Source organism: Cavia porcellus, unplaced genomic scaffold, assembly GCF_034190915.1.
Source record: "Cavia porcellus strain 051 isolate PalLab524CR breed Dunkin Hartley unplaced genomic scaffold, mCavPor4.1 scaffold_3, whole genome shotgun sequence".
Taxonomy (NCBI): Eukaryota; Metazoa; Chordata; class Mammalia; order Rodentia; family Caviidae; genus Cavia; species Cavia porcellus.
The window spans coordinates 11,863,694-11,891,134 of NW_026947486.1; the positions used below are offsets into that span (position 1 = coordinate 11,863,694).

General features: G+C 38.8%; 1 protein-coding gene and 1 non-coding gene across 10 annotated transcripts in view; both read left to right on the plus strand.

Moving 5' to 3' along the window:
- The window catches only part of Usp9x (ubiquitin specific peptidase 9 X-linked), a 128,489-nt gene extending 112,845 nt beyond the window's left edge, over window positions 1–15,644 (plus strand). For 6 of the 9 annotated variants that reach the window (XM_063245721.1, XM_063245720.1, XM_063245723.1 and 3 more), the window contains exons 36-45: window positions 444–567; window positions 1,530–1,755; window positions 2,654–2,783; window positions 5,375–5,560; window positions 6,099–6,319; window positions 6,407–6,495; window positions 9,196–9,352; window positions 9,503–9,763; window positions 10,284–10,379; window positions 11,755–15,644. In XM_063245721.1, coding sequence (XP_063101791.1) covers window positions 444–567; window positions 1,530–1,755; window positions 2,654–2,783; window positions 5,375–5,560; window positions 6,099–6,319; window positions 6,407–6,495; window positions 9,196–9,352; window positions 9,503–9,763; window positions 10,284–10,379; window positions 11,755–11,892 — 1,628 coding nt within the window. In that variant the 3' untranslated portion in view covers window positions 11,893–15,644. The remainder of the gene's footprint in view (window positions 1–443; window positions 568–1,529; window positions 1,756–2,653; window positions 2,784–5,374; window positions 5,561–6,098; window positions 6,320–6,406; window positions 6,496–9,195; window positions 9,353–9,502; window positions 9,764–10,283; window positions 10,380–11,754) is intronic. The other 3 variants (XM_063245726.1, XM_063245727.1, XM_063245729.1) reach the window with 1 other exon arrangement.
- Window positions 15,645–21,100: 5,456 nt separating this feature from the next.
- On the plus strand, window positions 21,101–21,204 carry LOC111756719 (U6 spliceosomal RNA). The gene has a single exon (XR_002791133.1). It is a non-coding gene; the product is annotated as a U6 spliceosomal RNA (small nuclear RNA).
- Window positions 21,205–27,441: the final 6,237 nt, after the last annotated feature.

Here is a 27,441-nt window from a genome sequence, read left to right on the forward strand (position 1 = left end):
TAACATTTTCACTCTAAATGGATCCAAATTTTTGCTTGGTGTTAAAAATCACATTTAAAGCCAGGTGTGGTGGCACATGCCTATAATTCTAGCACCCTAGGAGGCTGAGGCAGGAGTATTACTGTCAATTCAAGGACAGCCTGCACCTACAAAGTGAGGCCCTGTCTCAGAAAAACAAAAACAAAAAGATCAAATTTCAGGTGAACCTTAGCTTTGAGCAAAATGTATGTTGACTTACTGTTTGGAGACAAAGCTTTTGTTCAGTTTTGTTTTTTACTATACATTAGTTTCAGACATGCTTTGGTGAACTGCTAAAATGAGGAAAATTGTTTCATAAGTAGTCTAACAAGGAATTTTTAAAAATTTAGGGCTCCTCAAAATGTAAATTTGTTTAAAAATAGAAATTTATTTGATTTTTTTTTATATCTACATTTTATTTATAGGGCAAGATCACCTGTTGCCTGAAGCAGAAGAAATCACTATGATTAGTATTCAACTTGCTGCTAGGTTCCTCTTTACTACAGGATTTCACACAAAGAAAATAGTCCGTGGCTCTGCCAGTGATTGGTACATTGTTTTGGATTTTTATTTCTGTTATACTAACATGTGGTTTGGTTCTTTGATAGACTGCTTCATTTTTCCAAACCATAAGAAGCTTGCTTCAAATTTGAAATGGACAATAGAAAAATTCTTGATAAGAATAGTACAAGAGGGCTGAGGATGTAGCTCAGTGGTAGAGCATTTGCCTAGCATGTGTGAGGTCCTGTGTTCAATCCCCCCAGTACCATTAGAAAAAAAAGGAGTAATGTGAGAAGTCCTATTAATATATTTAGTATTTACATGGATTACTATAACTCAGAAGCTGGCTTCTGCTTCACACTAACCTTGTAGGCGATCCTACAAGGTATACATCCCTATATAAAAGAGGCATGGTGGTACATGCCTGTAATCCCAGCACTTAGGGGAAAGTTGTAGTAGAAGGATCACTGTGAGTTCAAGGCCAACCTGAGCTACATAGTGAGACCCTATCTCAAAAACACCAGGAAATGAATTTTAAAATAAAAAGATTATAAAAATTAAATTGAAAGATCTAAGCTATTTACTCTTGAAGTTACTGTATTTTAGCTTCCTTAAGTTTTGCCCTAGATTCGGAAGGTAAAATACTAAAATGGTTCTCTTTAAGTTTCTAATTGTAAAAGTGCAGCAACCAGTATATTTCATATTTTTAATTATTCCTCCAGAAGTAAGACCATAAAACAAGAGAAGAGAGTTATTTTGTCATTGAACTTTGATAATGGATGTTTAGAGGAGAGTAGTACATGGTTTCACCTAATTCATAAACTATTGAGAATAGCCAAAGACATAGAATCTGTCATTTTAATGTAGTCCTAGAAGTAGCCATTGCTGCTATTCTCTCCTACAGTTAAAGGAGATCTTTGCTTCTTTTTTGGTTCATAGAGATCCATCCCTTTACTATAGAAACAAGTTATTGAATCAGTAAATCATAGGTTTCCTATAATTTTTTTTAGGTATGATGCATTGTGTATTCTCCTTCGTCACAGCAAGAACGTACGTTTTTGGTTTGCTCATAATGTCCTCTTTAATGTTTCAAATCGGTTCTCTGAATACCTTTTGGAATGCCCTAGTGCAGAAGTGAGAGGTGCTTTTGCAAAACTTATAGTTTTTATTGCACACTTTTCCTTGCAAGATGGACCGTGTCCTTCACCTTTTGCATCTCCTGGACCTTCTAGTCAGGTAATTGCACAGCTTTCTAACAATTACGCGCTTGACAAAACATGTTTCCTAAAAGGTGAAGTCACAAACTTATATACATCTCTTTGATATGTTAACCTCAATAACATTTATACACACAGTCTAATGTCTGTGGATTGCATTAAGACTACTGCATAGAAACGAATAGTGAGTATTGGCTTAGCACCTGCCTGGTAAGCACAAGGTCCTGAGTTCAATTCCCAATACCAAAAAAAAAGTTTGAGGCCAGCCTAAGAAGTTAAGGAGACCTGTGTCAAAAAATAAAAACTGGAGGGATGTGGTGGGAAGCCTTGGGGAAGCTGAGACAGGAGGCTTGCCAAGAATTCAAGGCCAACCTGGGCTGTATAGTAAGTTCACAACCCGCTTGAACTACACAATAAGATTCCGTCTAAAAAAAAAAGCCTCTTAAGTAGTCTTTTTTTCCCCTTTACCCTAAAGAGTTTAGAACTTTTTAATTTACAACAGCATAAAAGATTCGGGGTTTTTTTTTTTGTTTTTTTTTTTTTTTGCGGTACGGGGCATTGAACTCAGGATCTCGTGCTTGCCAGGCAGGCACTTAGGCCACTGAGCTAAACCCCCTGCCCAAAAGATTTATATTTAAATCCTCCACAGATCATTATTCCCTTTCTCAACTAGCAACCCTTTTTAATAGCCAGGTGTGGTGGTACATGCCTATAATGCCAGCATTTGGGAGGCTAAAGCAGGGGGAGCACCACAGAGTTTGAGGCCAGTTTGAACTACATAGTAAGACCCTGGCTCAGAAAAAAACCCAAAAAAGTTACTGTAATTAGTCCTTCCAGATACTGATGTCGGTATTCAATAGAGTTATGCACGAACTTTGTTACTGAGATATATATTGCTAATGTTTTATGTTTTATAGGCTTATGACAATTTAAGCTTGAGTGATCACTTACTAAGAGCAGTCCTAAATCTCTTAAGAAGGGAAGTGTCAGAACATGGACGTCATTTACAGCAGTATTTCAATTTGTTTGTGATGTATGCCAACCTAGGTAAGAATTTAGGTTTCCATAATGTGTTACATTAAGTGGTGAAGTCATTTAGATCAACAGATGAAATATAACCTAGTCTAAAATAAAAACCATTGTTTTCATAAAATGCATTATGAGTTTAATCTGAACACAATTTATCTTATAACAGTATGCATATTTCTTATCTCTGCAGTAGACACAGGTGAGAATCTTATGTTTTGATCGGATTTTATCTTGTAAAGTAGTGGTACCAAATCTGTCTGCTTTTTGAACATACTTATTTCTAGCCCTTATCCCACTCTGATCTAATCAGAATTCCTGAAGTTAATGTAAGAATCCATACTGTTAAAAGGTTCCTAGGTGGTTGTAATACTCACTAAGTTTGGGTAGAAGTTTGTACATAAATTTTGCTTGAAGTAAGCAAAATTGAAAGCTGAGAGTTCAGTGGTAGAGTATTTGCCTAGCATTTCCAGGAAACCCTGAGTTCAATCTCAGCCCCCCCCCCAACAATTTCACTTAAATTTCTCTGTTGTTACCTCTATATGATTGATCTCTTTCCCAAAGTTCCCTCGTCTTTCTAGTAGCACATGATCACGTCTTTTCCATGATTAGTACATCTCACCTAAAAATTTTGCCAGTCATTTAGCCTGTTGTGCTTCTGTCACATTGCTTCTGTTGTTTTCAGCTATATTGCAAACATCAATAACTTTGCACATTGGCACTCAGTAAATGTTTCTTGATTGATTGGATAGATAGTAAAAGGCAGCTCCTTATTATCAAACACTTTGATATCTGAGTAAAACATGAATATTTGCACAAGGTGAGGGAAAGAAGATTCTCAAGAACCTCTTGTCAGTTCAAACTAGATTTTCTCACCAAATACATTTTGACACCTATTTTATAAGAGAACTTTATAAAGAGAACTTTTACAGGGTTGGAGATACATCTCAGGGAGAGAGCAGTGGGCCGGTATGCACAAGGCCCTATCCCTAACACAGCCCTCCCCCACACCCCAAAAAAAGCCTTTTTGCATCTCAGGATATCAGATAAGGGATTGTAGAATGATGTTTATTATGTCAAAACACTACTGTCTAAATGGAATATGAAGGTGAATTAAAACTTTGTTGCCATTAACTATGCTCATGGCTGTCATAAGGAAAGTCTATGGAAGTATGTCATTAGGGTACCTGATAAGATGGATTTGGGGAGTATGAAAGACAATGGGAAAATTGGTGTGGGAATTGATTAGTTGAGTTTTCCATGCAGAGTGAATATAGATGCAGAGACTTGGAATTAACTCCCTCACTGAAGGAAGTAATTAGTTACAGGATCTCACTTAGAGATATGGTAAGGTAAGTGTAGGAGGAGTCTCTGCTCATGCTTCTCTGCCAAGCCTTGTGAGGAAATCCAGACTTACGCTGAAGCACTGGCGAGGCATTGTGGGAGTTCTGAAAAGATATACCTTGTATAAAGATCCCTGGCCACAGTGTAGAATGCATTACATAAGGTAAGGCTGGAAGTAGTTAAAATTATCTATAGGCAGAAAGCCTGCACTGGAAAACTGGCAGTAAGAAAGGTAAAAGTGAGCAAATTCTAGTGCTTTTTGTTATTTTGATTTGGTTTTTGTGAGACAGAGTCTCATTGTGTAGTCCAGGCTAGGATTGAACTTCCTGTGTAACTCAGGCTGACTCTGAATTCATGATTCTCCTGCTTTGGCCTCTGAAGTGCTAGAATTACAGACATGAGTTGTGGCACTTTATAAGAGACAGTATGTGGCATTTAGTGATTAGATACTTGGAGGAAGGGACAGGAAGGAGAGTGATGCCCAGAATTCCAGTTTGACCAGCTGAGCAGATAACAATGCCATTTGCTGAGGGGGAGACATAGAAGAAAAAACGTGTAGGGAGAATGATGAGGTCTGTTTGAGCCTGTGTGACACTAGGATGGCAAGGCATTTTTCTGGAAAAACTCATGGACTCATCAAAATGAAAGTAACTGGACCTGAAAATAGGCTTAGTCATACAGGAGAAGCATATGGTATGAGAAGGTGGCCTGGTCTAGGAACTTGAGGAATATTACTTTTTTAAAAATAGGTAAGAAAGGAGACCAAGTGAGAACAAGAAGGATGGATAGAAATCCAAGGAAAACATGGTTATGGTTCGAAAACTTAATTAACTTTACCCAAGGAAGGTGGGTAGAAACCAGATTGGTATGAGAATGAGAAAGAAAGTAGAGAGCCCAAGTGTAAGGATCTTTTTTAAGATGCTTGGTTGTAGAGAACAGCAATTATTAAAAATTCTTATTTCTCACTTAATTTAGTTGTTGCTTTCAGTGTCCTTACATTGAGTTAAATGTAGGCTAGTCCTTTTAGACTTTCCTGGATATAGGAAGTTGGTCTTCTCTGTGGCCTACTAGGACTAAAAGGTCATAGTCATGGTGTCTGTCTAGCAATTTTGTTAAGTCTCTGAATGTTAAATAAACATGATATGCTTCAGATCATAAAAACGGCAAATATTTTTGAGGAACTAGTTTTTATTCATAAAGCCCTTGCCATTCTAACGTTTTTTCCTTTCAGTTTTTTCCCCCTACTCTGCTTTTCTTCTTCATTGTAGGTGTGGCAGAGAAGACACAGCTGCTGAAACTGAGTGTACCTGCGACCTTTATGCTTGTGTCTTTGGATGAAGGTCCAGGCCCTCCAATCAAGTATCAGTATGCTGAGTTAGGCAAATTATACTCAGTAGTGTCACAGCTAATCCGTTGTTGCAATGTCTCATCAAGAATGCAGTCTTCAATCAATGGTAAAATAGCCCATTTTTGATAATAATTGTTAAATACTGCTGAATATGTAAAGTGCTTGATTTAATGTAGTTCTGAGCACTTGGGAGGCTGAGGCAGGAGGATTGTTGCAAATTCGAGACCAACCTGGGCTACACAGTGAGCCCAAGGCCAGCCTGAACTGCATAGTGAGACCCTGTCTCAAAAAGACAAAAAAAGAAAAAAATAGTTCTGAAGAAATAAAGAAGATCCATACTTTAGAGCCTTGTGCCTTTTTCACATATTTAACAGGATTTTTTTTTGGAGAGCTTTTCACTGAATTGCCCAAACTGGACTCAGACCTCCCAGAGTACTAGGATCACAGGTGTGCACTACCACATCTGCCCTTTTGCATTTTATCATTTTGGCATATCCGATCATTGCAGTTCATATTACTTTATTATACTTTTGAAACTTTTTTTTTCCAAAATAAAAACTTCACAAGTAAATACTACGGTGACATCTGTATATTACTGTGAAGAACCTTATTAACTGTTCATTGATGCCAAATCTGTATTCTAGGTAATCCTCCTCTTCCCAATCCTTTTGGTGATCCTAACTTGTCACAACCTATAATGCCAATTCAGCAGAATGTGGCAGACATTTTATTTGTGAGAACAAGTTATGTGAAGAAAATTATCGAAGATTGCAGTAACTCAGAAGAAACTGTCAAATTACTTCGCTTCTGCTGCTGGGAGAATCCTCAGTTCTCATCCACTGTCCTCAGTGAACTTCTCTGGCAGGTCAAAGGAAAATAAACATTCATAGGTCTCTGATTTGATTTGTTATCCTTATAATTAAGTTACTCACTATGTCTTACCTGTTTTTAGGTTGCTTATTCCTATACCTATGAACTTCGGCCCTATCTGGATCTACTTTTGCAAATCTTACTGATTGAGGATTCCTGGCAGACTCACAGGTGGATACTAATTTTATTACTGAACTAATTAATTAGACTTGCCCAAGTGTTAGATATAACTTTCAAAATTAACACTCATCACACTTTTTTTTAGCCTTTTGGAGTTCTAGTGATTGTTTAAAAAACTCAGTCCTGCATGGTGGCACACTCCTGCATCCTGCAGTTCCAGCACTCAGACTCACTGAGTTCAAGGCCAGCCTGGACTACATAGTGAGATCCTGTCTCAAGGCGGGTGGGATGTTGAAATTAACCAAAATACTTATATATATGTACTAAGTCCCCAAAAAGAGTATCACTATTCAGTATTACTAACTTGTACTTTTTGGGGAAAAAAAGTGATTGAAAATTCAGGACAAAGGTCAATAACAAGTCTTCCCTTTCCTTACAATTATTTATCATTTTCTGTTTTTTTTTTTTCTCTTAGTCCACATTTCCTACTATTATTAACTTGAGTTGCATTTTTATAAAAACATTAGTTTTAGAATTAGTCACATGAAATAACATGTGGTTATCTAAAATAGTCCTTAGGTTAAGTACCTTCCTTTCCCATTATAAATTGCTGTATAGTTCAGTCCTGGAGAGAGTGAATGCTAACCCATTGCCCTAGGAGGAAATACATTTAGAGTCCTGTGAGCTTAATGCCCCCACCCTCATCCCTAGGGTGGAGATGGGAGTTGTATTGTTGGATTTGGTTTGGTGTTCTGTTTTGTTTTGCTGCCATACTTAAGAACTGAACCCAGAGTCCTCTAAGATTCATATTCCAATATATCCCTAGCTCTTCCCTTTTTCATTTTGAGACAAGGACTCACTAAACTGTTCTTGCCCAATTAAACTCTCAATCCTCCAGACTGCTGATCTTACTACAGGTATGTGCCACTAAACATTTTGTCGACCAACTAGGGGTTTAGTTCAGTGTTGTAAGCACCTACCAGGCAAGCATGAAGTCATGAGTTCAGTCCCTGGTGGTACCACCTAAATAAACATTCATCCTTTTGAGTGCATCTGTTTGGTACATATTCTTGATTTATTAACAGAGGGTTCATGGCCAATAACTCCTAAAACTAATGCCTAGGGGCTGGGGATTTAGCTCAGCGGCATAAGCACCTGCCTTGCAAGCAGGCGGTCGTGAGTTCGATCCTTTGATAAAAAGGAAAAAGACAAAAAAAAAAAACTAATGCCTAGGTAGTGGTACTCACTTGTAATTGTAAGTCCAGATCAGCCTGGGAAACTTAGCAAGGCTCTATATTAAAAAGTACAAAGTTCTAGGGATGTGACTCCATGGTAGAGCACTTGTGTAACATGCTTGAGACCTGGTGTAAAGTCTGACTCTCCAGGTTATTTTACTGAGGTAAACCATTTCAGCTAATTTAAAGTATATACTGAGCAGTTGGTAATGCATTCAGTGTTGGTATATTACCATTATGTCATTCTAGAAACTTTTTATGACCCCAGAAGGAAATTCCTTACTTAGTTGTAGTCACCACCTGTCCATTCCAGCCCCCACCATTCACTAGCCTGTTTTCCAAGTCTGGATCTCCCAATTCTGATCATTTCATTAAATGAAATCAGTCCAAGCACACCTGTAATCCTAGCCCACAGGAAGCTGAGATAGGAGAATCATTGTGAGTTTAACCCCAGAGACCCTCTCCCAGAAAAACTTTAAAAAAAAAAAAAAGAAAGAAATCATACGATATATAGCCTTCTGTTTCTGGCTGCTTTTACTCTGCATGTTTTCAGGATTTGTCCATATTTTAGGGTGTATCAGTATTTTCCTTCCTTTATATACCTGGATTGTATAGGTATATCGGTATATATCTCATTTTGTTTACTGGTGGGTAATTTTTTTGTTAGTACATATTTGCAGTACATGATGATTACATGATACCTGTACATAATACATTTTTTTTGTCTTTTTGAGACAAGGTCTCTCTATGCAGTTCAGGCTGGACTTGAGCTCACTTTATAGCCATAGGCTACACTGATCTCAAACTCACAAGGATCCTCCTGCCTCTGCCTCCCGAGTGCTGGGATTACAGGCGTGAGCCACCAGGTCCGGCTACATAACACATTTTAATTCTTTTTGTTTCCTTCTCTGTCATCACCCCTCCCAAAATGGCAGATAATACCTTTTAACATAAACAAGGCATACTTTTGCCTCTACAATCATTTTTTTAAATCGATTATGTCAAAAATGAACAGAAATAGTTAGCATTATATTCTGTTTTGGTTTGGTGGGAGCAGAAGTGAAATCCTATATTGGTATGTTAGGTAAATTGCATTATTGCTGATGAATGTTGTTTTGCTGATAATGTAGTCTGATTAGAATTCAAATTAACTTTGTACTGCCAAATTATGTCAGTGTTTCGTAATCACTGTATTCTAACTTCTTCAAAAATGTAGTTTTAAAGTTTGTATTACTCTGAGCATTGAAATTTTTGGTAATACATATCAATAATAGACATACCAAAATCCTTTTGGACTGGTTAACATGTTTAGAGGACCACAGACAAGTCAGACTGCTAGGCAGCTTGAGCAAGCTGTTGAACTCATCCATTTCCTCCTCTATTAAAGCGTGTAGTACCTACTTTTCCATGTGAGATTAAATGGTGAGATCAGACATTTTTTGAGTGACGTCGTAATACACTAAACATTAGCTGCTATTCAATTTTAATAGTTGTCTTTTATGTGGTTCTCTTTTAGAATTCATAATGCTCTTAAAGGAATTCCAGATGACCGAGATGGACTATTTGATACAATCCAGCGCTCTAAGAATCACTATCAAAAAAGAGCATACCAATGTATAAAATGTATGGTAGCGCTCTTTAGCAATTGTCCTGTTGCCTACCAAATCCTACAGGTGGGATTTTCTTACTATTTCATAAAAATTAGAATCTCAGAATTAAGGATAATGTTTTCAATGAAGAAAATGCTGAGAGTTTGGTGTTGTCTCTTTCAACTGTTTGGAAGTATTCCATATCCTCATACATGGTTTTATTTTCTTTTAAAGGGCAATGGAGATCTAAAAAGGAAGTGGACCTGGGCAGTGGAATGGCTTGGAGATGAACTTGAAAGAAGACCATACACTGGCAATCCTCAATACACTTATAACAACTGGTCTCCCCCAGTGCAAAGCAATGAAACCTCTAATGGCTATTTCTTGGAGAGATCACATAGTGCTAGGATGACACTTGCAAAAGCTTGTGAACTCTGTCCAGAGGAGGTAAAAAAAGCCACCAGTGTGCACCCGATAGAAATGGAAGAAAGCAAAGTAATTCTTTACTTTATAGGCCAGTGTTTATGTATTAATGATACTGTTAAAAATAAGTTAATGTTTACAGTCTATGAAGTTAATTAAGGAGTTTTTGTGATTTTGTTGTTTGTTTTTTGTTTTGGGGTTTTTTTGTTTTTTTTTTTTTGGAGAAAGAGGTTCTGTGAAATTTTCTGTAAGGTAGGTATTGAGAATCCAGATCAAGGTTTTTTCATTTGCTTTAATTTGTTCATCTGTGTCTTCAGTAAAAGAGAAAACACTAGCAGTTTTATAGAACCTAAAATTTAGTTCATGACTGGGCATGGTAGTATACACCTATAATCCTAGCCCTCGGAGGCTGAGGCAGGAGAATCACGCCCAAGTTTGAGGCTAGCCTGGGCTACAAAGTGAGTTCAAGGCCATTCTGAACTGCATAGTGAATCCTTGTCTCAAAAATAAATAAATTTTTAGCTTAAATAGAAAAAGTTAAAAATGAGTTTGAATTTATTTAATTCCTTTCCCTTTAAATGTTTAACATTAGGAGCCAGATGACCAAGAGGCCCCAGATGAGCATGAGTCACCTCCACCTGAAGATGCTCCATTGTACCCCCATTCACCTGGATCTCAGTATCAACAGGTAAACAAGTCAGATGTATTTTTCCCCAGAACAAATCTTAATGCTTCACTGTACAGGATGGCTGCAATTTTTGTGGTGACTGTGAAGTAATAGAATTGTCTGGGCTTGCACTAGGGGCCAGATAAAAAGAGCAATGGTTGGAGTAAGGTCATGGTACAAGTTGGAACTGGCCCCTGTGGGATTTCCTGGTAGAGCAGGTAACCCTCTAGAGTTACAGTTACTAGAACTTAAATCATTGTCAACATAAAATGATGATGATTGTCTAGTATAAAACATTACAGTGCTATTTCCTATAGGCTAAGTCTGCAAGGGGCCTGCTAAAGACATTAGGGTACAGGAGTGAAGTTAAAGGAGTCGTTGATTACTTAGCCTCAGATTTTAGCCGACAGTAAAAATTACAGGGAGAAAAAAGGATTTGGCAGATTTCCACAGGTGATTGATTGTCGCAGCATAAGGTGCCAGTCCCCACCCCAAAGGGGCTGGCACCATAAGTTAGCATGGAACAAGTCCTGCAGACTAAGAAACAGACATTCTTTCTTAGGTTTCTGGGTATGAATGAAAACATACTAAATAGTACATATTTGAAAAAATTCATTTTTATAATACAGATTATATAGAAAGTAAAGCCAGGGGCTGGGGATTTAGCTCAGCGTCATAAGCGCCTGCCTTGCAAGCAGCCAGTCATGAGTTCGATCCCTGGTACCGATAAAAACGAAAAAGACAAAAAAAAAAAAAAAAAAGAAAGTAAAGCCTAAAACCTTGGCTTGGCCAGTGGGGATATAAAGACAAATAAGAGCCCTGTAGATTTCAGGCATTTAAAAGTTTAAAAACACAAATTCACAGGGGCTGGGGATTTAGCTCAGCAGCATAAGCATCTGCCTTGCAAGCAAGAGGTCAATCCCTGGTACCATTAAAAAAAAATTTCACAGAAGCTGCTTTGCTTAAGCCCCAAGAAAGATCTTACATCGGTCATGTCTGGTTATTCTCTTACCCACGCTGGCCTCAAACTACCAGTTCTGCCTCAGCCTTCGAGGAAGCTGGAATTGCAGGCATCTGCCTCATGCCTGGCTACAAGTCATTGTGAAGATTTTTAAGCAAAACGAGTACCAGACACTTGATTATCACTTTTTCATATAAAAATTTTGGCACCAAAAATCACTTTGGCCAAATAAGAGACCTACATCATCACTGCTCTTATTTGGATCCTTGGGGTTTATATTTACACTAGCTTTGTCTCTTTCAAATGAGGTTACTTTTTCACTACTAATGTAAACCCCAAAAATTAAAGATATGTTTAGTTTTCTACAAATTTCAATTTTAAAGTCTGTTGACTGTAGGGAAAGTTGTAACATGAAGCTCTCTTGTCCCCTCCCAGAATAACCATGTGCATGGACAGCCATATACTGGCCCAGCAGCACATCACATGAACAATCCTCAGAGAACTGGCCAGCGAGCACAAGAAAACTACGAAGGCAGTGAAGAAGTGTCTCCACCTCAACCGAAGGAGCAGTGAAATGCACATATAAACTGGTTCCATCAAGACTGTGCACCCAGGCCTTACAGTCCAACCTTTTTCTGTGTCTGGCTAATATTTAAAACTAGAAAAACTATTCCTAATCAACATGGAGTGGAGTTTATTCACTGTCTTATCTGCAGAAATTTGCTGTCAATATATAACCCGCCTGCAGTGGAAAGTGTATAGTGTTTTGTAATAAATGGCCTGATGCTAATGTGTAAATGGCAAAGGTGTATATAGTATATTAATGTTGACTGTTAATTCTTAAGCAAGAAGCTTTTCTTGATGAGACTCACATCTACAAAAACTACGTGTTTGCCTGCCTCGTGGCAGTTGGATCAGTTCCTTTACAAAAACAAAAAATAAACCAACAGCAACAAAACAGCCCATTCATGTCAACCATACCAATAGTTTCTTGTTAATTCTTTGCCACTGGAAGCAGTTTTACTATGAACAATGTAAGGCTGGTAACCTTTAAATTATTTGGTTGATGTGGAAAATTGGTGATGTAATATTGTTTCTAGATCTTTTTCATTGCCTTTTTATTCTGATATTAGGTTAATCACTTTGAAGCTATAGTTATGCTGTAACATTTAGCATGGCTTCACACCAAGTTAGTGTAGCCAGTGAGGACAAAATACCATAATGACTGCAGCTGTCTTGGAGTGACAGCTGTGTTGCTCAGAGCTTTTCCTTACATCTAGAATATAAAACACAAAACAAGGGGAGAGATGTGACAAGCAGTTTTCAGTTGCACATAGGTTCCTTCTGTTTGACAGTTCAGTCTCTGGGTGGGATAAAGAACATAAGTATCAGTAATGGGAGTTTAAATATGCAGGCAGTTTGCTATGCCTTGATGCTGGAGCATAATGGAAGACTATTTGGTGTGCTTGTTTTGTTTCTTTGGTAGAGCTTAGTAAGTGAATCTTCTAAAACTTTCCTTCTGCTGGATCCCAGTGACGTGGAAGTTGTCTGAATCCCACAGTACTTGAAGTACCTCTACACCAAGATGTCTGGCTGATTTTCTGCTCAGTCACAATTTTACTTGAAAGCAAGAATTGTCCTAAGTCCTTTCATTATTCCAAAAATTTTAACGTTCAAAGCAGGGTCTAATTAAAAGAGAAACTACTGGTTAATACAATTGAGGTATCACAATTTCAGAATAAATATTTGATTAAAGACAAGGAACTCATCAGTGAATACTGTATTGAAAAGAGAATTGGTGGCTTGAATGTGTGTAAATTTTTGGAACCTGTCTAAAAACCAAATATCCCCTGCAAACAGATACAGCCCACCCTATTCTATTTAAGTATTTTGCTGTTTTATTTTATAGAAGTTATTTTGCTGAATTCACAAATAGAATTTGATTTGAGAAGAACTTTTCGTCCTGTGGTGTGTTTTTGTTTTTTGGTTACCTTTTGTCTTTTTTTTTTTTTTTTTAAGGACTGCATATTAAGATTCTGTGCGTAGCATGCATAGGCATGACACTGCATTCAGGATTCCAGGCACACCCAAGTTTTTGTGCACAGACAGACTTGACCTTTGGCCCTTTACTAAAGACTTAGAAAAAACAGGATGTTGACACTGTAAAAGTTTCCTAACAATCTTGTACTTTTTGTATGTTTTTTATATACATGTATATTTAATGAGCACAAGCTTGGTTGTATTTTTTAACAATTCAGTTAATGAGAAAATGTTTTGTCAAAAGGCTATAGTTGGAATTGAAAGGAGAAACAAAGTCAAGCATTGCATTATTTTGTGATTACAAGGGGCAGGTATTTAAGCTATGACTTTGGGTATTTTACTTGCAGTACTTAATAGTCTAGGCTTCTAGGTTTGCTGTAACATTAGGAAATTTTGACACCAATAAGGTTGTTTTTACTTTGTGTTACATACGAATTTTTGTTGGGTTTTTTGCTGGGGATGGAAATCGGCATTGCCCATGCTGAGCAAGTGCTTTGCCACTGAGCTGCATTCCTAGCCTGAATCTTAAATTTTAGCAAAGGTTGTACTGTTTGCATTTTCAATTGGCAATTTTAACTTAAAAAATTCCTCAGTTACAAGCTTCTCAGCTAGTGAAGTTATATTAAGGTTGTTTGTACAAGTTTTGCTAATTACACCATCTCACTGAGAGGTGTTTTTGTTTTGCTTCCTGCTCTTTAACAAAAGTATATAATGTACTTAATTTAAAAACCCAATAACTTCCTATAAAAAAAAACTTGACATTTTAAGAGGCTGTGAATTTTTCTGTTTGGAGAGAGATTCCAACTTTGCTTGGAATTTATAAGCACCCTAGGCCAGGTGAGGGCTTCTGAATCATTTTTTTCCCTCCCCTTGGGAAAGAATGGCCTGTTACAACCAAGAGTGAGGGGGAGAGAACAGTTATTTTTGTTTGTTTGTGCAAATTTTTTCTATATATAACTCTTTAAGCGTTAATGTATAACCAGAAATTTTAAAATGCATGTTACTGTAAGAGCAACATAGTGGTGATTTTGGGGTCTTTTTCTGAACATAAATGGCACGTTTTAAATTTCAAGTCTTCGAAGTGCCTAAAGATTATTTAATTCTCCCCAGCTGATTTTTTTGAGCCATATATTTCCTACTTTAAATGTTTGTTGCAGAATCACTAGTCTTCCTCAGAAAGAAAAATTCCCAGAGTTCTAAATGGCATGATTACTCTATAGAAGACAGTAGATTTGTTAATGTAGACTGAAGATTTTAGTTGTAAAATTGTGTGAGCCTGAGCTTTGCCCTGTTGGATCTAAGTATTTGAGTGTACAACTTGCTAAACACCCTGTTGCTGCTGTTTCTAAGCCCTTCACCAACCAAAATTTCATACTCAACATCATAGAAGCAGAGTTAACATAAGACATATTTGGGTTTTTTTCATTGATTTTTCTTTCAGTGATAATTTCTCAGCTTTGTGTCTTTTCGCTATTATGTACACAAATCTAGAATTATTAAAATGTTTTCTATTTTTTTCATGATTAACTTTTATTAGTGAATGATAATTTAAGTCTTTAATCTTCCTAGTGGTTAAAAACCACTTTTTTAATTTCAATTGAGTTTGTAAATGAAAGCAACAGTCTGTGAATATTCAGAAGACAACTTCAGAATAGTTCTTTCAGGTTTTTATAAGTATTTTTCCAGCTTATGTTCTCCCGTGAGCTATTATACTTTGCTGATTTTTGTGATTAATTTGGTGGCTATATCCTGCCTTATTTAGAATCACAACCAGATTTTTAAAATTGCCTTTCCATTAGAAGTGCCCCATTTTGGACCTTAGTTCAGAGGTACTGTAGACTTACTGCCGAGAAGGAAAATCAGCATCCCCTCACCCCAGCTTTTGTGTTACCCAGAAAAAGACATTTAGTACTGGTTTCCTAGTAGGGCTTGACCGGGAATTGGTCCTACGCTTACATGTTTAGTATTTGAAAATAAGGTTTTGGGTGTGATAAACCACTACAGAAGTGCTAAATGTATTAAGAACTTGCTGCCGATTGTATTTATAACAATTATTTTGTGCTTGCAGAGATGTAGCACTTTTCCTCCAAATTTATAGGTGTGAAAAAGGGGGTGTGTGCCACATTTTAAAGTCACAAATGCAAATCTTTATTTTGAAATCCCAAAAGGAAATTTCACCGCCCAAATCACACACTTAGCCTTTTACAAGCCAACAGACTGACATAAAGATTGTCCACAATTCCTAAGATTTAGCACATATACAAAATAAAACTTTATAAATTAAATTTTGGTTTTTCCTCTTTTATTAAAGTAAGATTTCTAAGATTGGAAGGGGTTGATTTTGTTTTTTGCTATGCTGAGGCCCCACATATGGGGCCCTGCTGTCGCTCTCCTGCCGAGCTGCACCCCCAGCCCCAGAGGGAATTTTTAAAGGAAATGTTTATGCAGAGAATGATTCAGCTGTCATCTTGTAGATCTAGCTGCTGCCCGAACATGGCTTTGAAACTGAAGTCCAGCAACCCACATGTCACTGAAGGGGGTGTTACGGAAGGGAAAATTGAGTTTCTACTCTCAGTCGACCTGGTATTTTTTAATGTGTAAGAAGTAACTCTTTTGGCTGGCATGTTCTAAGTAACTAACATGGACAGAAACGATACTAAAGTTGAGTTACTTAAGAACTGCTTTTAGGGCCAGGGGTATAGCTATGCAGCACAGTGCCTGCTTAGCAAGCACAAGTCCCCGAGTTTAATTCCCAGTACCAAAAAAAAGGACTACTGCTTAAGTGTTTTTTTTTTTTTTTTTTTTTTTGGTCTTTTTCCTTTTTATCGGTACCAGGGATCGAACTCACGACTGCCTGCTTGCAAGGCAGGTGCTTATGCCGCTGAGCTAAATCCCCAGCCCCTACTGCTTAAGTTTTTATGCTTTGTGATTGGTTTTGAGTTTTTTGGCTGTTTTTGAGACTTTCACTATATATCCCAGGCTGACCCAAACTCACAGTGACCCTCCTTCCTTAGCTTCCTGAGCCACCATGCCTGGCCACATCAGTTAAAAAAAAATGAATCGGAACTTTCTCTTCCATTTGGAAAACTCCCAGCTTCATTATATTTCAGTGTGAATTTTTTGGGGGGGGTTACCGGGGATTGAAATGACCTCATGCTTGTTAGACAGGCACTTAGCCACTGAGCTAAATCCCCAGCCTTTCAGTATGAATGTTTAATACAGGTTGAGTTCTCTTATATAAAATGCTTGAGACTGGAAATATTTTTCAGATTTGGTATACCTCTAAAGGGGACCCAAACTTAACAAAATTCATGGCCAGGTGTGCATGCCTGTAATTGCAACCCTCAGGATGCTGAGGCAGGAGGATCACTACAAGTTCGAGGCCAGCCTGAACTACATAGTGATACCCTGTCTCCAAAAAAAATTCACATTTCATATATACCTTGTACACCTACCCTGAAAATGTTATGCAGTATTCATAGTGGCCTTGGGTTTACAACTCTGCCCCCCCCCCCCCGCACAGTGCTCATATGAAATGGAGCCCAGAGAGTTTAGCACATGCTGGATGTAATCTGTCTACCACTTAACTACGCTCTCAACCCCAAACCTTCCAAAACTAATTTCAGACCCTAAAGGAAGTGAGTTGATTCTTTTTAAAGGCATTCCACTTAGAAATACATGAGTTATCATCTAAGGCACAGTAGATTTATTTTGCTCTTAACACTAAAAAGAACTTGCTACATTTCACCCAATCAAAGGTACACCAGTAGGCTGGCCATGTTCAGGGACATTTTAAAGCGTGAGCACTCCCTCTGGTAGTAATCTGTGTCATGCTGAATGCCTTCTAATGCTTGCACATAAAAGTTTTTGAGGAGTCTTGCTGTGTAGTGGAGCCTGGCCTCAGACTTTCTGCCTCAGCCAGTACTGGGACTTGTGGGCGTGTTGTAGGCTTTTGCTTACTTTATCTTGGTATATCCAAGTCCTATTTACAGGTGCTTGCTGGTAAAGTTAGCTAATTGTACAGATTTACGAGGCAGCTTGATGGAACTAAACCTTGGAGAGCTTATCCAACTCTGAAGTGCCATAGAAAGGGTTTCTGTTACGGTACTTTGTGGCTCTACCTGCTGGTCAGATGCCTGGGCTTAGTGTGTCAAAGTTCTGCCAATGTTAGGGGAGAAGTGAGGCGACTGACTTCCTTGACCTTCCTCTGCTGTGCTCCCACCCCAGAAGTTACCCAGTGGGTGTCTCCATGCGAAATAGAGCTTCTGGGAAAAAAAAGATAAAAGTTCCTGTGTAGACTTTGCTGTTTTCAATTGTAAAGATGGAAAAACGTTCAAAATGGCTACTGGAACACTGGAAAGGATTGTTTTCATGGAGTCCTTGGAAAAAATTTATATGAATGAGGAATAGAAGTCATTTTATAGTTTTTAGTATTTTAAATGTTTGTTAGTACACATTTGCAATACATAATGATTACATTCATCATGGGGCACCGGTACTTGCACATAACACATCTTAATATTTTTTACTTCAAGTTCAAGGCCAGACTGAGCAACTGGGTGAAATCAGGTCTTGAAAAAATAAAAAGGTATGGGGGTGTAGTTTAGTGCAAAGGCCAAGTTTCATCCCAGCACCTGCCCCCCCTCAACATACAAAGTACTGATTATTCAGCCACCGGCTTTAAAGTGTTTTCTTAGGCATTTGTTATGAACCCAGGGGAACTGGACCTTACCCAAATTCCCAAAGCTAATATTAAGCATTATCTTTTTTAGGAAATTTTAGTCAAAAACTAAAACCATAAAGCTGGGTGCAGTAGTGCACGCCTATAACCCCAGCACTGGGGAGGCTGAGGCAGGAGGATCACTGAGTTCAAGGCCTGCCTGTCCTATCTCAAGGGAAAAAATGAATACCAGGTTTATGCAGTCAGGCCTGGTGGTACATACTTATAATCCTAGCACTCCAGAGGCTGAGGGAAGAGAATCACCATGAATTCGAGGCCAGCCTGGGCTACATACTGAGTTCCAAGCCAGTCTGAACTGCATAACGAAATCCCATCTCAAAAAACAAACCAAAAAGGGGCTGGGGATTTAGTGCCTGCCTTGCAAGCGCAGAGTCATGAGTTTGATCCCGGTACACACACACAAAAAGGCAAAAAACAGGCTCTTAGGTTATAGTTAGCCTTTTCTGCTCCAAGATTGTATTTAAAAAAAAATAATAGAAACTGGGGCTGGGGATTTAGCTCAGTAGCATAAGCACCTGCCTGGCAAGCGCGAGGTCATGAGTTCGATCCCCGGTCAGACTTGCACTAAAATATGAACAGGTTTGCTTGTCCAACTGCCACTGGAGTCTGGGCTAGTAGCTCCATAGGTATGATTAGAGTCAGGGTGATATATCTCAGTGGTAGATTGCTGTCCTGACATATGCAAAGCCCTGTAATCCACCCATAGCCCAGCAAATAAACATATAAACCAGCAAGCAAGCAACTCAGCATTATGTAGCAAAAGATGCACACACGCACACGCACACCCCAGCCAGTCTACTTCAGTTTCTTAGTTGCCCACATAACAGTTCCTGTTTCAATTCCAGTTGCTCTTGTCTCTTAGAAACAGCTGGTCACTGTGATACATAGCTGGTCACTATGATGCACACTGTATAAACCCTAGACGACCAGCGATTGGGACCTGACATTCTGGGAATGATCCTGATCAGTGCCCATCGATGTAAATAAATCTGCCTCCAAATCTTTTTTTTTTTTTTTTTTTTTTTGTCTTTTTCCTTTTCATCGGTACCAGGGATTGAACTCATGACTGCCTGCTTGCAAAGCAGGTGCTTATGCCACTGAGCTAAATCCCCAGCCCCCATGCCTCCAAATCTTGAGTGTCATCTAAGGTATTTCTTATTGCTGATACAGTCACAAAAAGTTACTTAGATAGGTATGAGAAGATCAAATAGTCTTCTTACAGGGAGAATACTGTTGCAGAATGAGTGATAAAACTTATGGCTGCAAGATGTCCCTCCACGGGCCAGGGATTTAGCTTAGCGGCATAAGCGCCTGTCTTCCAAGTTCGTGGTCATGAGTTCAATCCCTGTTACCAAAAAAAAAAAAAAAAAAAAAAAAAGATGTCCCTCCAGCTGTGTATTTTTGTCTCTAAAAAATAGTGGCAAACCTGAGGGTTGTTGCCAGGAGCATAAAAGGAGGACTGGAGGGGAAGTTGAGGTGCTCTTGAATCTCCTGGAGGAGCTTGTCACGCTGGCTCTTCTGATACAAACTTGGCTGTTACCATCAGAGGACCTCGGGTCCTAGCTGTTGCTGAGGATGGCTGCGATTGACTTTGGGGGAGCTCTGGTCCTTGCCTTGAGCACTGCTTTCTGGCTCCACGCAGATCCCTCAGCCTGCTGGCACAGATCTTTCATCCCACAGGTGCAGACTTTCTAGCTTCCACCACTGACCTTTGTGCCTTCCCTTGATACAGACTTCCAGGAAACATTGTCGTGGGCTCTGGGCATCCAGTTGGACTCGTGCAGGACATTGCTGTGGGACCCAGGCCCTCTCTGGATTATTTGGATCTCTAGTGCATGGATTGATCTCCTGCACTTTTCTGCATTTGACTTTTTGGGTGAATTTTTTTGTTTCTTTGTTTTGTGTAGTTTTGTTTTTTTGGGGCAGGGTCTCACTATGCAGTTCAGGCTGACCTTGATCTCACTTTGTAGCCCAGGCTGGCCTTGAATGTGGTAATCCTCCTGCCTCAGCTTCCCGAGTGCTGGGATTACAGGCATGCACCACCATGCCCAGCCGGGTGAATATTATTGAAGAATCCTAGAAAGAAAAAAGAAAGAAAGAAAACATTGGCGGGCTGGGATTTAGCTCAGTGGCATAAGTGCCTGCCTTGCAAGCACGCGGTTGTGAGTTCAATCCCTGATACCAATTAAAAAAAATCTAACTTTAAAAGGTCCAGTAGGATTAAGAAAACATTGGCAAGTTACCAAGGGCAACACATTTGCCTTTGAGCATTAATAATTTGTCAGTGTGCAATCCACATCTGAATTGTTTTTTTATTTTGTATGATGATGCTAGGGATGGGACCCAGAGCCTTGCACATGCTAGACAAGTTAACTCACCAGTGAGCTACACCCCATCCCCAGCTTTTCCCCGAGTATTATGATCTATTCCTTTTAACATCCAAAGGTTCATTCACTTAACAAAAATAGAAAGTGATATCCTGAACAGAGAGAGAACCCTGGTTAGTGAAATCTAATGTCTATACACTTTTAAAAAGCCGTTGAATATTACAAACATGACAAAATGCACAAATAAGATCACAGTCTTTTGGTTAATAAATCTGTTTTTATCACTATAGCTTTGTAGTCTGCAGTTGCAATGCCCCTGTCTGAACTTTGTTGCCCAGAGTTGCTTTTCCTGTTCTAGGTCTCTTCTGGCTCCATAGGAATTTTATGGTGAAAATGCAGTTGGTATTTTGACTGGGATTGCATTAAATCTATATATGAGTTTTTGAAGCCTGACCATTTTGACAAAATCAATTCTTTCCATCCAGGAACAGGGGACATCTTTCCATCTTCTGATGTCCTCTTCAATCTCCTTTTGCAGAATACTGTAGTTTTCATTGTAGAGATCTTTCACTTTCTTAGGTTAATTTCTAGGTATTTTATTTTTCTTGATACTATTATGAGAGATATTATTATGCTAATTTCCATCTCTCCAATATACCTGTAGCTTTTATGCTTGCTTGGGCAGCACATATACTAAAATTGGAATGATACAGAGAAGATTAGCATGGCCCCTGCACAAGGATGACACGCAATTTACCTGTAGCTTTTAATCTTTTTGTCAGTTCCTTCCCAAGAAGCTGAATTTTGCTGCCACTCAATGCTTTGCCATCTCTCTCTCTCTCTCTCTCTCTCTCTCTCTCTCTCTCTCTCTCTCTCTCGTTTTTTGTATGTTTGGTTTTTTGGGTTTCTTTGACACGTGGTCTTGCAGTATAGTTCAGGCTGGCCTTAAAATTTCTATGGAGCCCAGTCTGGCCTCAAACTCATAGCAACCCTCCTGCCTCAGCCTCCAAGTACTAGGATTACAGGCATGCACCAGCACACTTGCCTTCCCCCATATTGATGCCCTCTCTTTACTAAACTTTTCATTACTGTCTACTGCGCCCAAACTAGGTGGGCTACCATCATTACAAAATCAGTTTGAGGTTGAGAAGAAGAGTAATTGTTTATATCATAGGGAAGCTGCTTTAATAATGGAATTGAACTCACAACCTCACACTTGCTGGGCAGGCGCTGTGCTGCTGAGCTATATCCCTGACCCTAAAGGCTGCTTTTTCAAAAGTCCAGAATGAAGTGACAATATAAGGCTAACTGCAAAAACCTACATACATTTGTCATACCTGGACATAGTAGTAAATACTGAAGCTTCATGTTAGGGTTTTTTTTTTTTTTTGTACTAGGGATCAAATTTACAACCTCACACTGGCCAGGCAGATACTTGTGCTGCTGAGCTATATTCTCCATGTTAGTTTGGTTTAAAAACAGCTTTTGAAAGTTGGCATTCAAACTGTGGCTAATGAATGAGGGTGCTTTGTTTCTATATTCTGAATTTGTTTGCTGATATATACATTCTGGCATGTAGCATTACATTTTGTATCTAGATTAAAAAGGAAATCCAGCATCCTATAATAATACATTCCATATGTTTCAATTATACACACAAATTGCAGAAATTCTTTGTGAGGAATGTGAGCTCTTGCTATGGAGCAGCTCTTTTTTTATATATTTTGGTTACTTTGAGACAGGGTCTCACTCTATAGCCTAGGCTGACCTTGAACTTGCTGCAATCCTCCTGCCTCAGCTTCCCATGGGCGTGCACCACCACCCCCAGTGTGGAGCAGCACTTGTTACAGATACCATGATTGGTGACACCCTGAAAGTTGAAATATGCCTTTGACTTTTTCACAGCTCTGATTTTAAACCTCATTTTAAAATATTATACATTGCAAATTTACCCTGACGTGTTTCCAGTGGCTCAGCTAAGGGTTTCTTGTAGCCACTGCTTGGAATGAGAAGAAAAAGTGTTAATATGCTCCTCAAAAATATAGGGCCTAGCCAGATGAGGAGGTATGGGAGAAACTCAAGTGACTCCCCTTGAATGCAGAACAATTACTGTGAGTTTGATTATTTGGAGACTTACTTCCTTATACTGATATGTACAGAGCTGACTGTGGTATTCTCTTCTCTCTTCAACTGGCCTAAGCATTGTAAATAAGGCTAGCCCAGGTACTAGTATGTAATCTCTAAAGCCCTCAGACAGTCTCCTGTTTCCTCCCATAGTGCTCTCTCTCAAATATGTAATGGTAGATCCAGTCAGCTCCAGGAATGTCAACTGGGTATGAGTCTCTAGATAAAGAGGCTATGACTCCCCAGAGCACAAAAATTTACATATCAGAAACCAAAGCAAAAAAAAAAAGAAAAAAAAAGAAACCAAAGCAACAGCCTCCAAAAACAATTCTCAGTTGCTACCTTAAATGAATTATGCAAATTGACCCTTCTGCGTATCCTGATCTCGGCATTTTGCAGAGATGCTTTTCTGCCTACCTGGCTGCCAGCTCAAGCTACTCACCCAATTCCCGCCATCCTCACTGTCCCTCATCCTCCAGCCATCCCCTTCTTCACAAGATAATAAATTCTGGGAGAGGCCTAGGATCAGGGCCTTTGTCCTCACATCCTCATGGGAATTGGATTTAAGACTCCTTAGCTGCTCTTGGAATGCCTTGCTGTCTTTACTCTTGCTATGGGTTGCGTTGGAGGTGGTAGATTGGAATTAACTTGCTGGGATTCCAATAACATCTCAATGGGATTGTAAATAATAACTTTCTGAATTGTGAGGAAGACTGCAAAAGGGATTACAATACTTGGATGACTGTACTCAGTACTTGGGATTACAATACATAGGCCAGTGTGAAGGCCCAGTATTGAATCTGTAGTATCACAATAAAGAAAGAGAGAAGGAGGGGCTGGGGATTTAGCTCAGCGGCATAAGGACCTGCCTTGCAAGTGTGTGGTCAAACCCCGGTACCGATAAAAAAAATATTTAAAAAAAAAGTAGTTTTGTCCAAATAACACACATAGAGACTTAAAAATCATGACTCTGAGGGGCTGGGGATTTAGCTCAGTGGCATAAGCGCCTGCCTTGTAAGCAGGCAGTCGTACACAAATAACAAACTCACTGAGAGAGAAATTAGGGAAACAACACCTTTCACAATAGCATCTAAAAAATGAAATACCTAGCAACCAATCTAACAAAGGAAGCAAAAGGCTTTCACACTGAAAACTATAGTGCTCTGAAAAAGGACATTGACAAGGACACCAGAGGGGCTGAGGATTTAGCTCAGCGGCATAAGCGCCTTCCTTACAAGTGTGTGGTCGTGAGTTCAATCCCTGGTACCGATAAAAATGAAAAAGACAAAAAAAAAAAAAAAAAAAAAAAAAGGAAGAGGACATCAGAAAATGGGAAGGTATTAAGTAAATAAATAAATAAATAAATAAATAAAATGGAAAATATCCCTTGTTCTCAGGTAAGAAGAACCAATATAGTGAAAATGGTCATACTTCCAAAATTGTTATATAGGTAATCCCAATCAAAGTTCCAATAGCATTCTCATATAATTAGAGAAAACAATCCTAAAATTCACCTAGAACCAGAATAGCTCTAGAATAACAAAGGCAATTCTGGGCAACAAAGGTAAGGTGTGAGGTACCACTATCCCTGACTTGAAACTATACTATAGAGCTACTGTGATAAAACAGAATTGTAGGGCTGGGGATTTAACTCAGCAGCACAAGTGCCTTCCTGGCATATGCAAGATCATGAGTTTGATCCCAGGCACCAAAACAAAGCAAAACAACCAAACAGTATTGTAGTGGCAAAAATACCGACCTGACGATCAGTGGAACAGATTAGAAGACACAGACACAACTTCAAACACACTCAGCCACTTTGTCTTTCACAAAGGAGACAAACACCTTCACTGGAGAAAAGATAACGTCTGCAGTACACGGTGATAGAAAAAGTGACTTTCCACATGAGGAGGATTAAAACTAGACCTATGTTTAACACCATGCATTAAACTAAAATCAAAATGGATCAAAGATCTTAATATTAAAACACAAACACTAAATCTTCAGGCAGATAGACTAGGTAGAGCTCTTGAAAACAGAAGTATACGCAAAGACTTTACGAGCAAAACCCCAATCACATAGGAACTATCACAAAGAATCAACAACTGGGATTTCATCTTATTAAAAAGCTTTTGCAGGGGCTGGGGATTTAGCTCAGTGGCATAAGCACCTGCCTTGTAATCAGGCAGTTGTGAGTTTGATCCCTGGTACCGATTTTTAAAAAATGGGAAAAAAAAAAAGCTTTTTCACAGCAAGAGAAACCACCAAAAGAGTGAGGAGACAATCTACAATGTGAGAAAAAGTTTTTCCCAGCTGTTCCTCAGATAAAGGACCAATATCAAGGATATATAAGCAACAACAACAAAATCAGACCCCCCAAATTTAAAGATCCAACCCAAAAATGACATCTGAGATGAATACACACTTCTCAGATGAAGAAATACAAATGGCAAATAAATATATGAAAAAATATTCAGCATCAATGGTCATTCAAGGATGCAAATTAAAACAACACTGAGATTCCATATCACCACAGAAAGAATGACTAGTATCAACAAGTCAACCAATAACAAATGCTGGAGGGGCTGTGGGTAAAAAAGAACCCTTCTAGGGGCTGGGGATTTAGCTCAGCAGCATAAGCGCCTGCCTTGCAAGCAGGCGGTTGTGAGTTCCATCCCTGGTACCGATAAAAAGGAAAAAGACCAAAAAAAAAACACTTCTCCACTGTTGGTGGGAATGTAGTGCAACCACTCTGGAATCAGTGTGGAGATTCCTCAAAAAACTGAGATTGGAGGTCCCATTTGGCCCAGGTATTCCTGCTGGGTATCTCCCCAGAATTTAAAACATCATACCACAGTGATATATATGCATCCATGTTTATAGCAGTACAATTTGTTTTGTCTTTTTTTTTTTTTTTAACTTTTTATCGGTACCAGGGATCGAACTCACGACCGCCTGCTTGCAAGGCAGGTGCTTATGCCGCTGACCTAAAATCCCTAGCCCCATAGCAGCACAATTTGTAATAGCCAGATCTTGGAAACAATCTAAATGCCCATCAACCAAAAAATAGATAAAAAGATGTGACTATATTTATATGATGGAGTGCTACTCAGCCATAAAGAAAGATAAACTTGAGCCTTTCATAGGTAAATGGATATAACTAGAGGCCATACTCATAAGTGAAATAAATAAGACTTGCATGTATAAACATATTTTTAAACCTTGTATTGTCTCCCTAGTGTGAGAAGCTGAAAGAAATAATATATGTATACATGTGTGTATTTATATAAATATGAAAGATAGTTAAAATAGGTATTCTTCTAATTTTACTTAGTTCATTGAAAAGAAATGTTTGTGCTAATATTGTTTGGACAATGCTGGGGATTTAGCTCAGAGGCATAAGCACCTGCTTTGCAAGCAGGTGGTCATGAGTTCGACCTCCGGTACCAATAGAAAAAGACAAAAAAAAATATTGTTTGGACAATTAAATGCAGATATCTTTTTTTTTTTTTTTTTTTTTTTTTTTTTTTGTCTTTTTTGAGACAGGGTTTTGCTGTGCAGTTCAGGCTGGCCTTGAGCTCACTTTGTAGTCCAGGCTGGTCTCGAACTCACAAGGACCCTTCCGCCTCAGCGTCCTGAGTGCTGGGATTACAGCGTGAGCCACCCCCCCCCCCCCGCTATATGCAGATATTTTGTACTCTGATTTAAAGATAAGCTAATTTAAAGATAACAGTACAAAAAAATAAAATAAAATAAAGATAACAGTACAAAATGTATTAACCATTATTACCCTCTAATTATCTGGTTTTGAAATTTTGTTTTAAGGCCATGCATGGTGGCACATGCCTGTAATCCCAGCACTCAGGAGGCTGAGGCAGGAGGATTGTATCGAGTTTGAGACCAGCCTGGGCTACAAAGTGAGCTTAAGCCAGCCTGGAGTGCATAAGACCCTGTCTCAAAAAGACAGAAACAAACAAATAAATATAAGAACAAAGGGGCTGGGGATTTAGCTCAGCGGCATAAGCGCCTGCCTTGCAAGCACTCAGTCGTGAGTTCGATCCCCGGTACCGATAAAAACAAAACAAAACAAAAAAGAATAAAAGATTTGCTAAAGGAAAAAAAGTGAGCCAGTAACATAGCATCAAGCTATTCTGTAACCCTTAGTTGTCACCCTGAGTCCTCTAAATCAGCAGTGGGGTGCTCTTCTGGTTGTTTGTGTGTGTGTGTGTGTGTGTGTGTGTGTGTGTGTGTGTGTGTACTAGGGATCAAACTCACAACCTCAAGCTTGTCAGACAGGCACTTAGGCCACTAATCTAAATTCCCGACCCAAAGGCATAGTTTTTCTGCTTGGCTATATCTCTTACCCGTCAGTGTAATGGAGCTGCTTCACGGGCAGGCACCAAGAAGTGTTCCTTTTCCCTCACAGCCCCACCACCATTTGTTACTGCCTCACTTTGTGGTTGACTCTGCAGGCTGGGGTTGGTGGTCTGGGCACTACTTGGAGGGCACAGTGTGCAGTATCAGCTGTGGAGGATTTCCTCCTGTATGGTTTCTGAAATCCAATGTTTTGTTCCATTTTACTGTTGTTTTATCCCTGCATCTGGTAACCTGAGCAACTATTTTGAAGATAATAGTGTGCAGTATTGTTCTGTTTTGTTTTGCTCCAACTCATTGTTTTGTTTTATTCAATGTTATGTGTTGATTGGTTTTATTGTTTTGTTTTGATTTTGCTATGTCTGATGGAATGGACAACTATTGTGAAAATAGCAAGATATATTATGTTAGCCATTGTTGATTTCCTATTATCCTGTTTTGAGGTTCTGTACTATTTTCATTGCTTTCTTTTGACTAGCTTTATCCTGTTTTGTTTTGCTGGGCTTTATTTTTTTT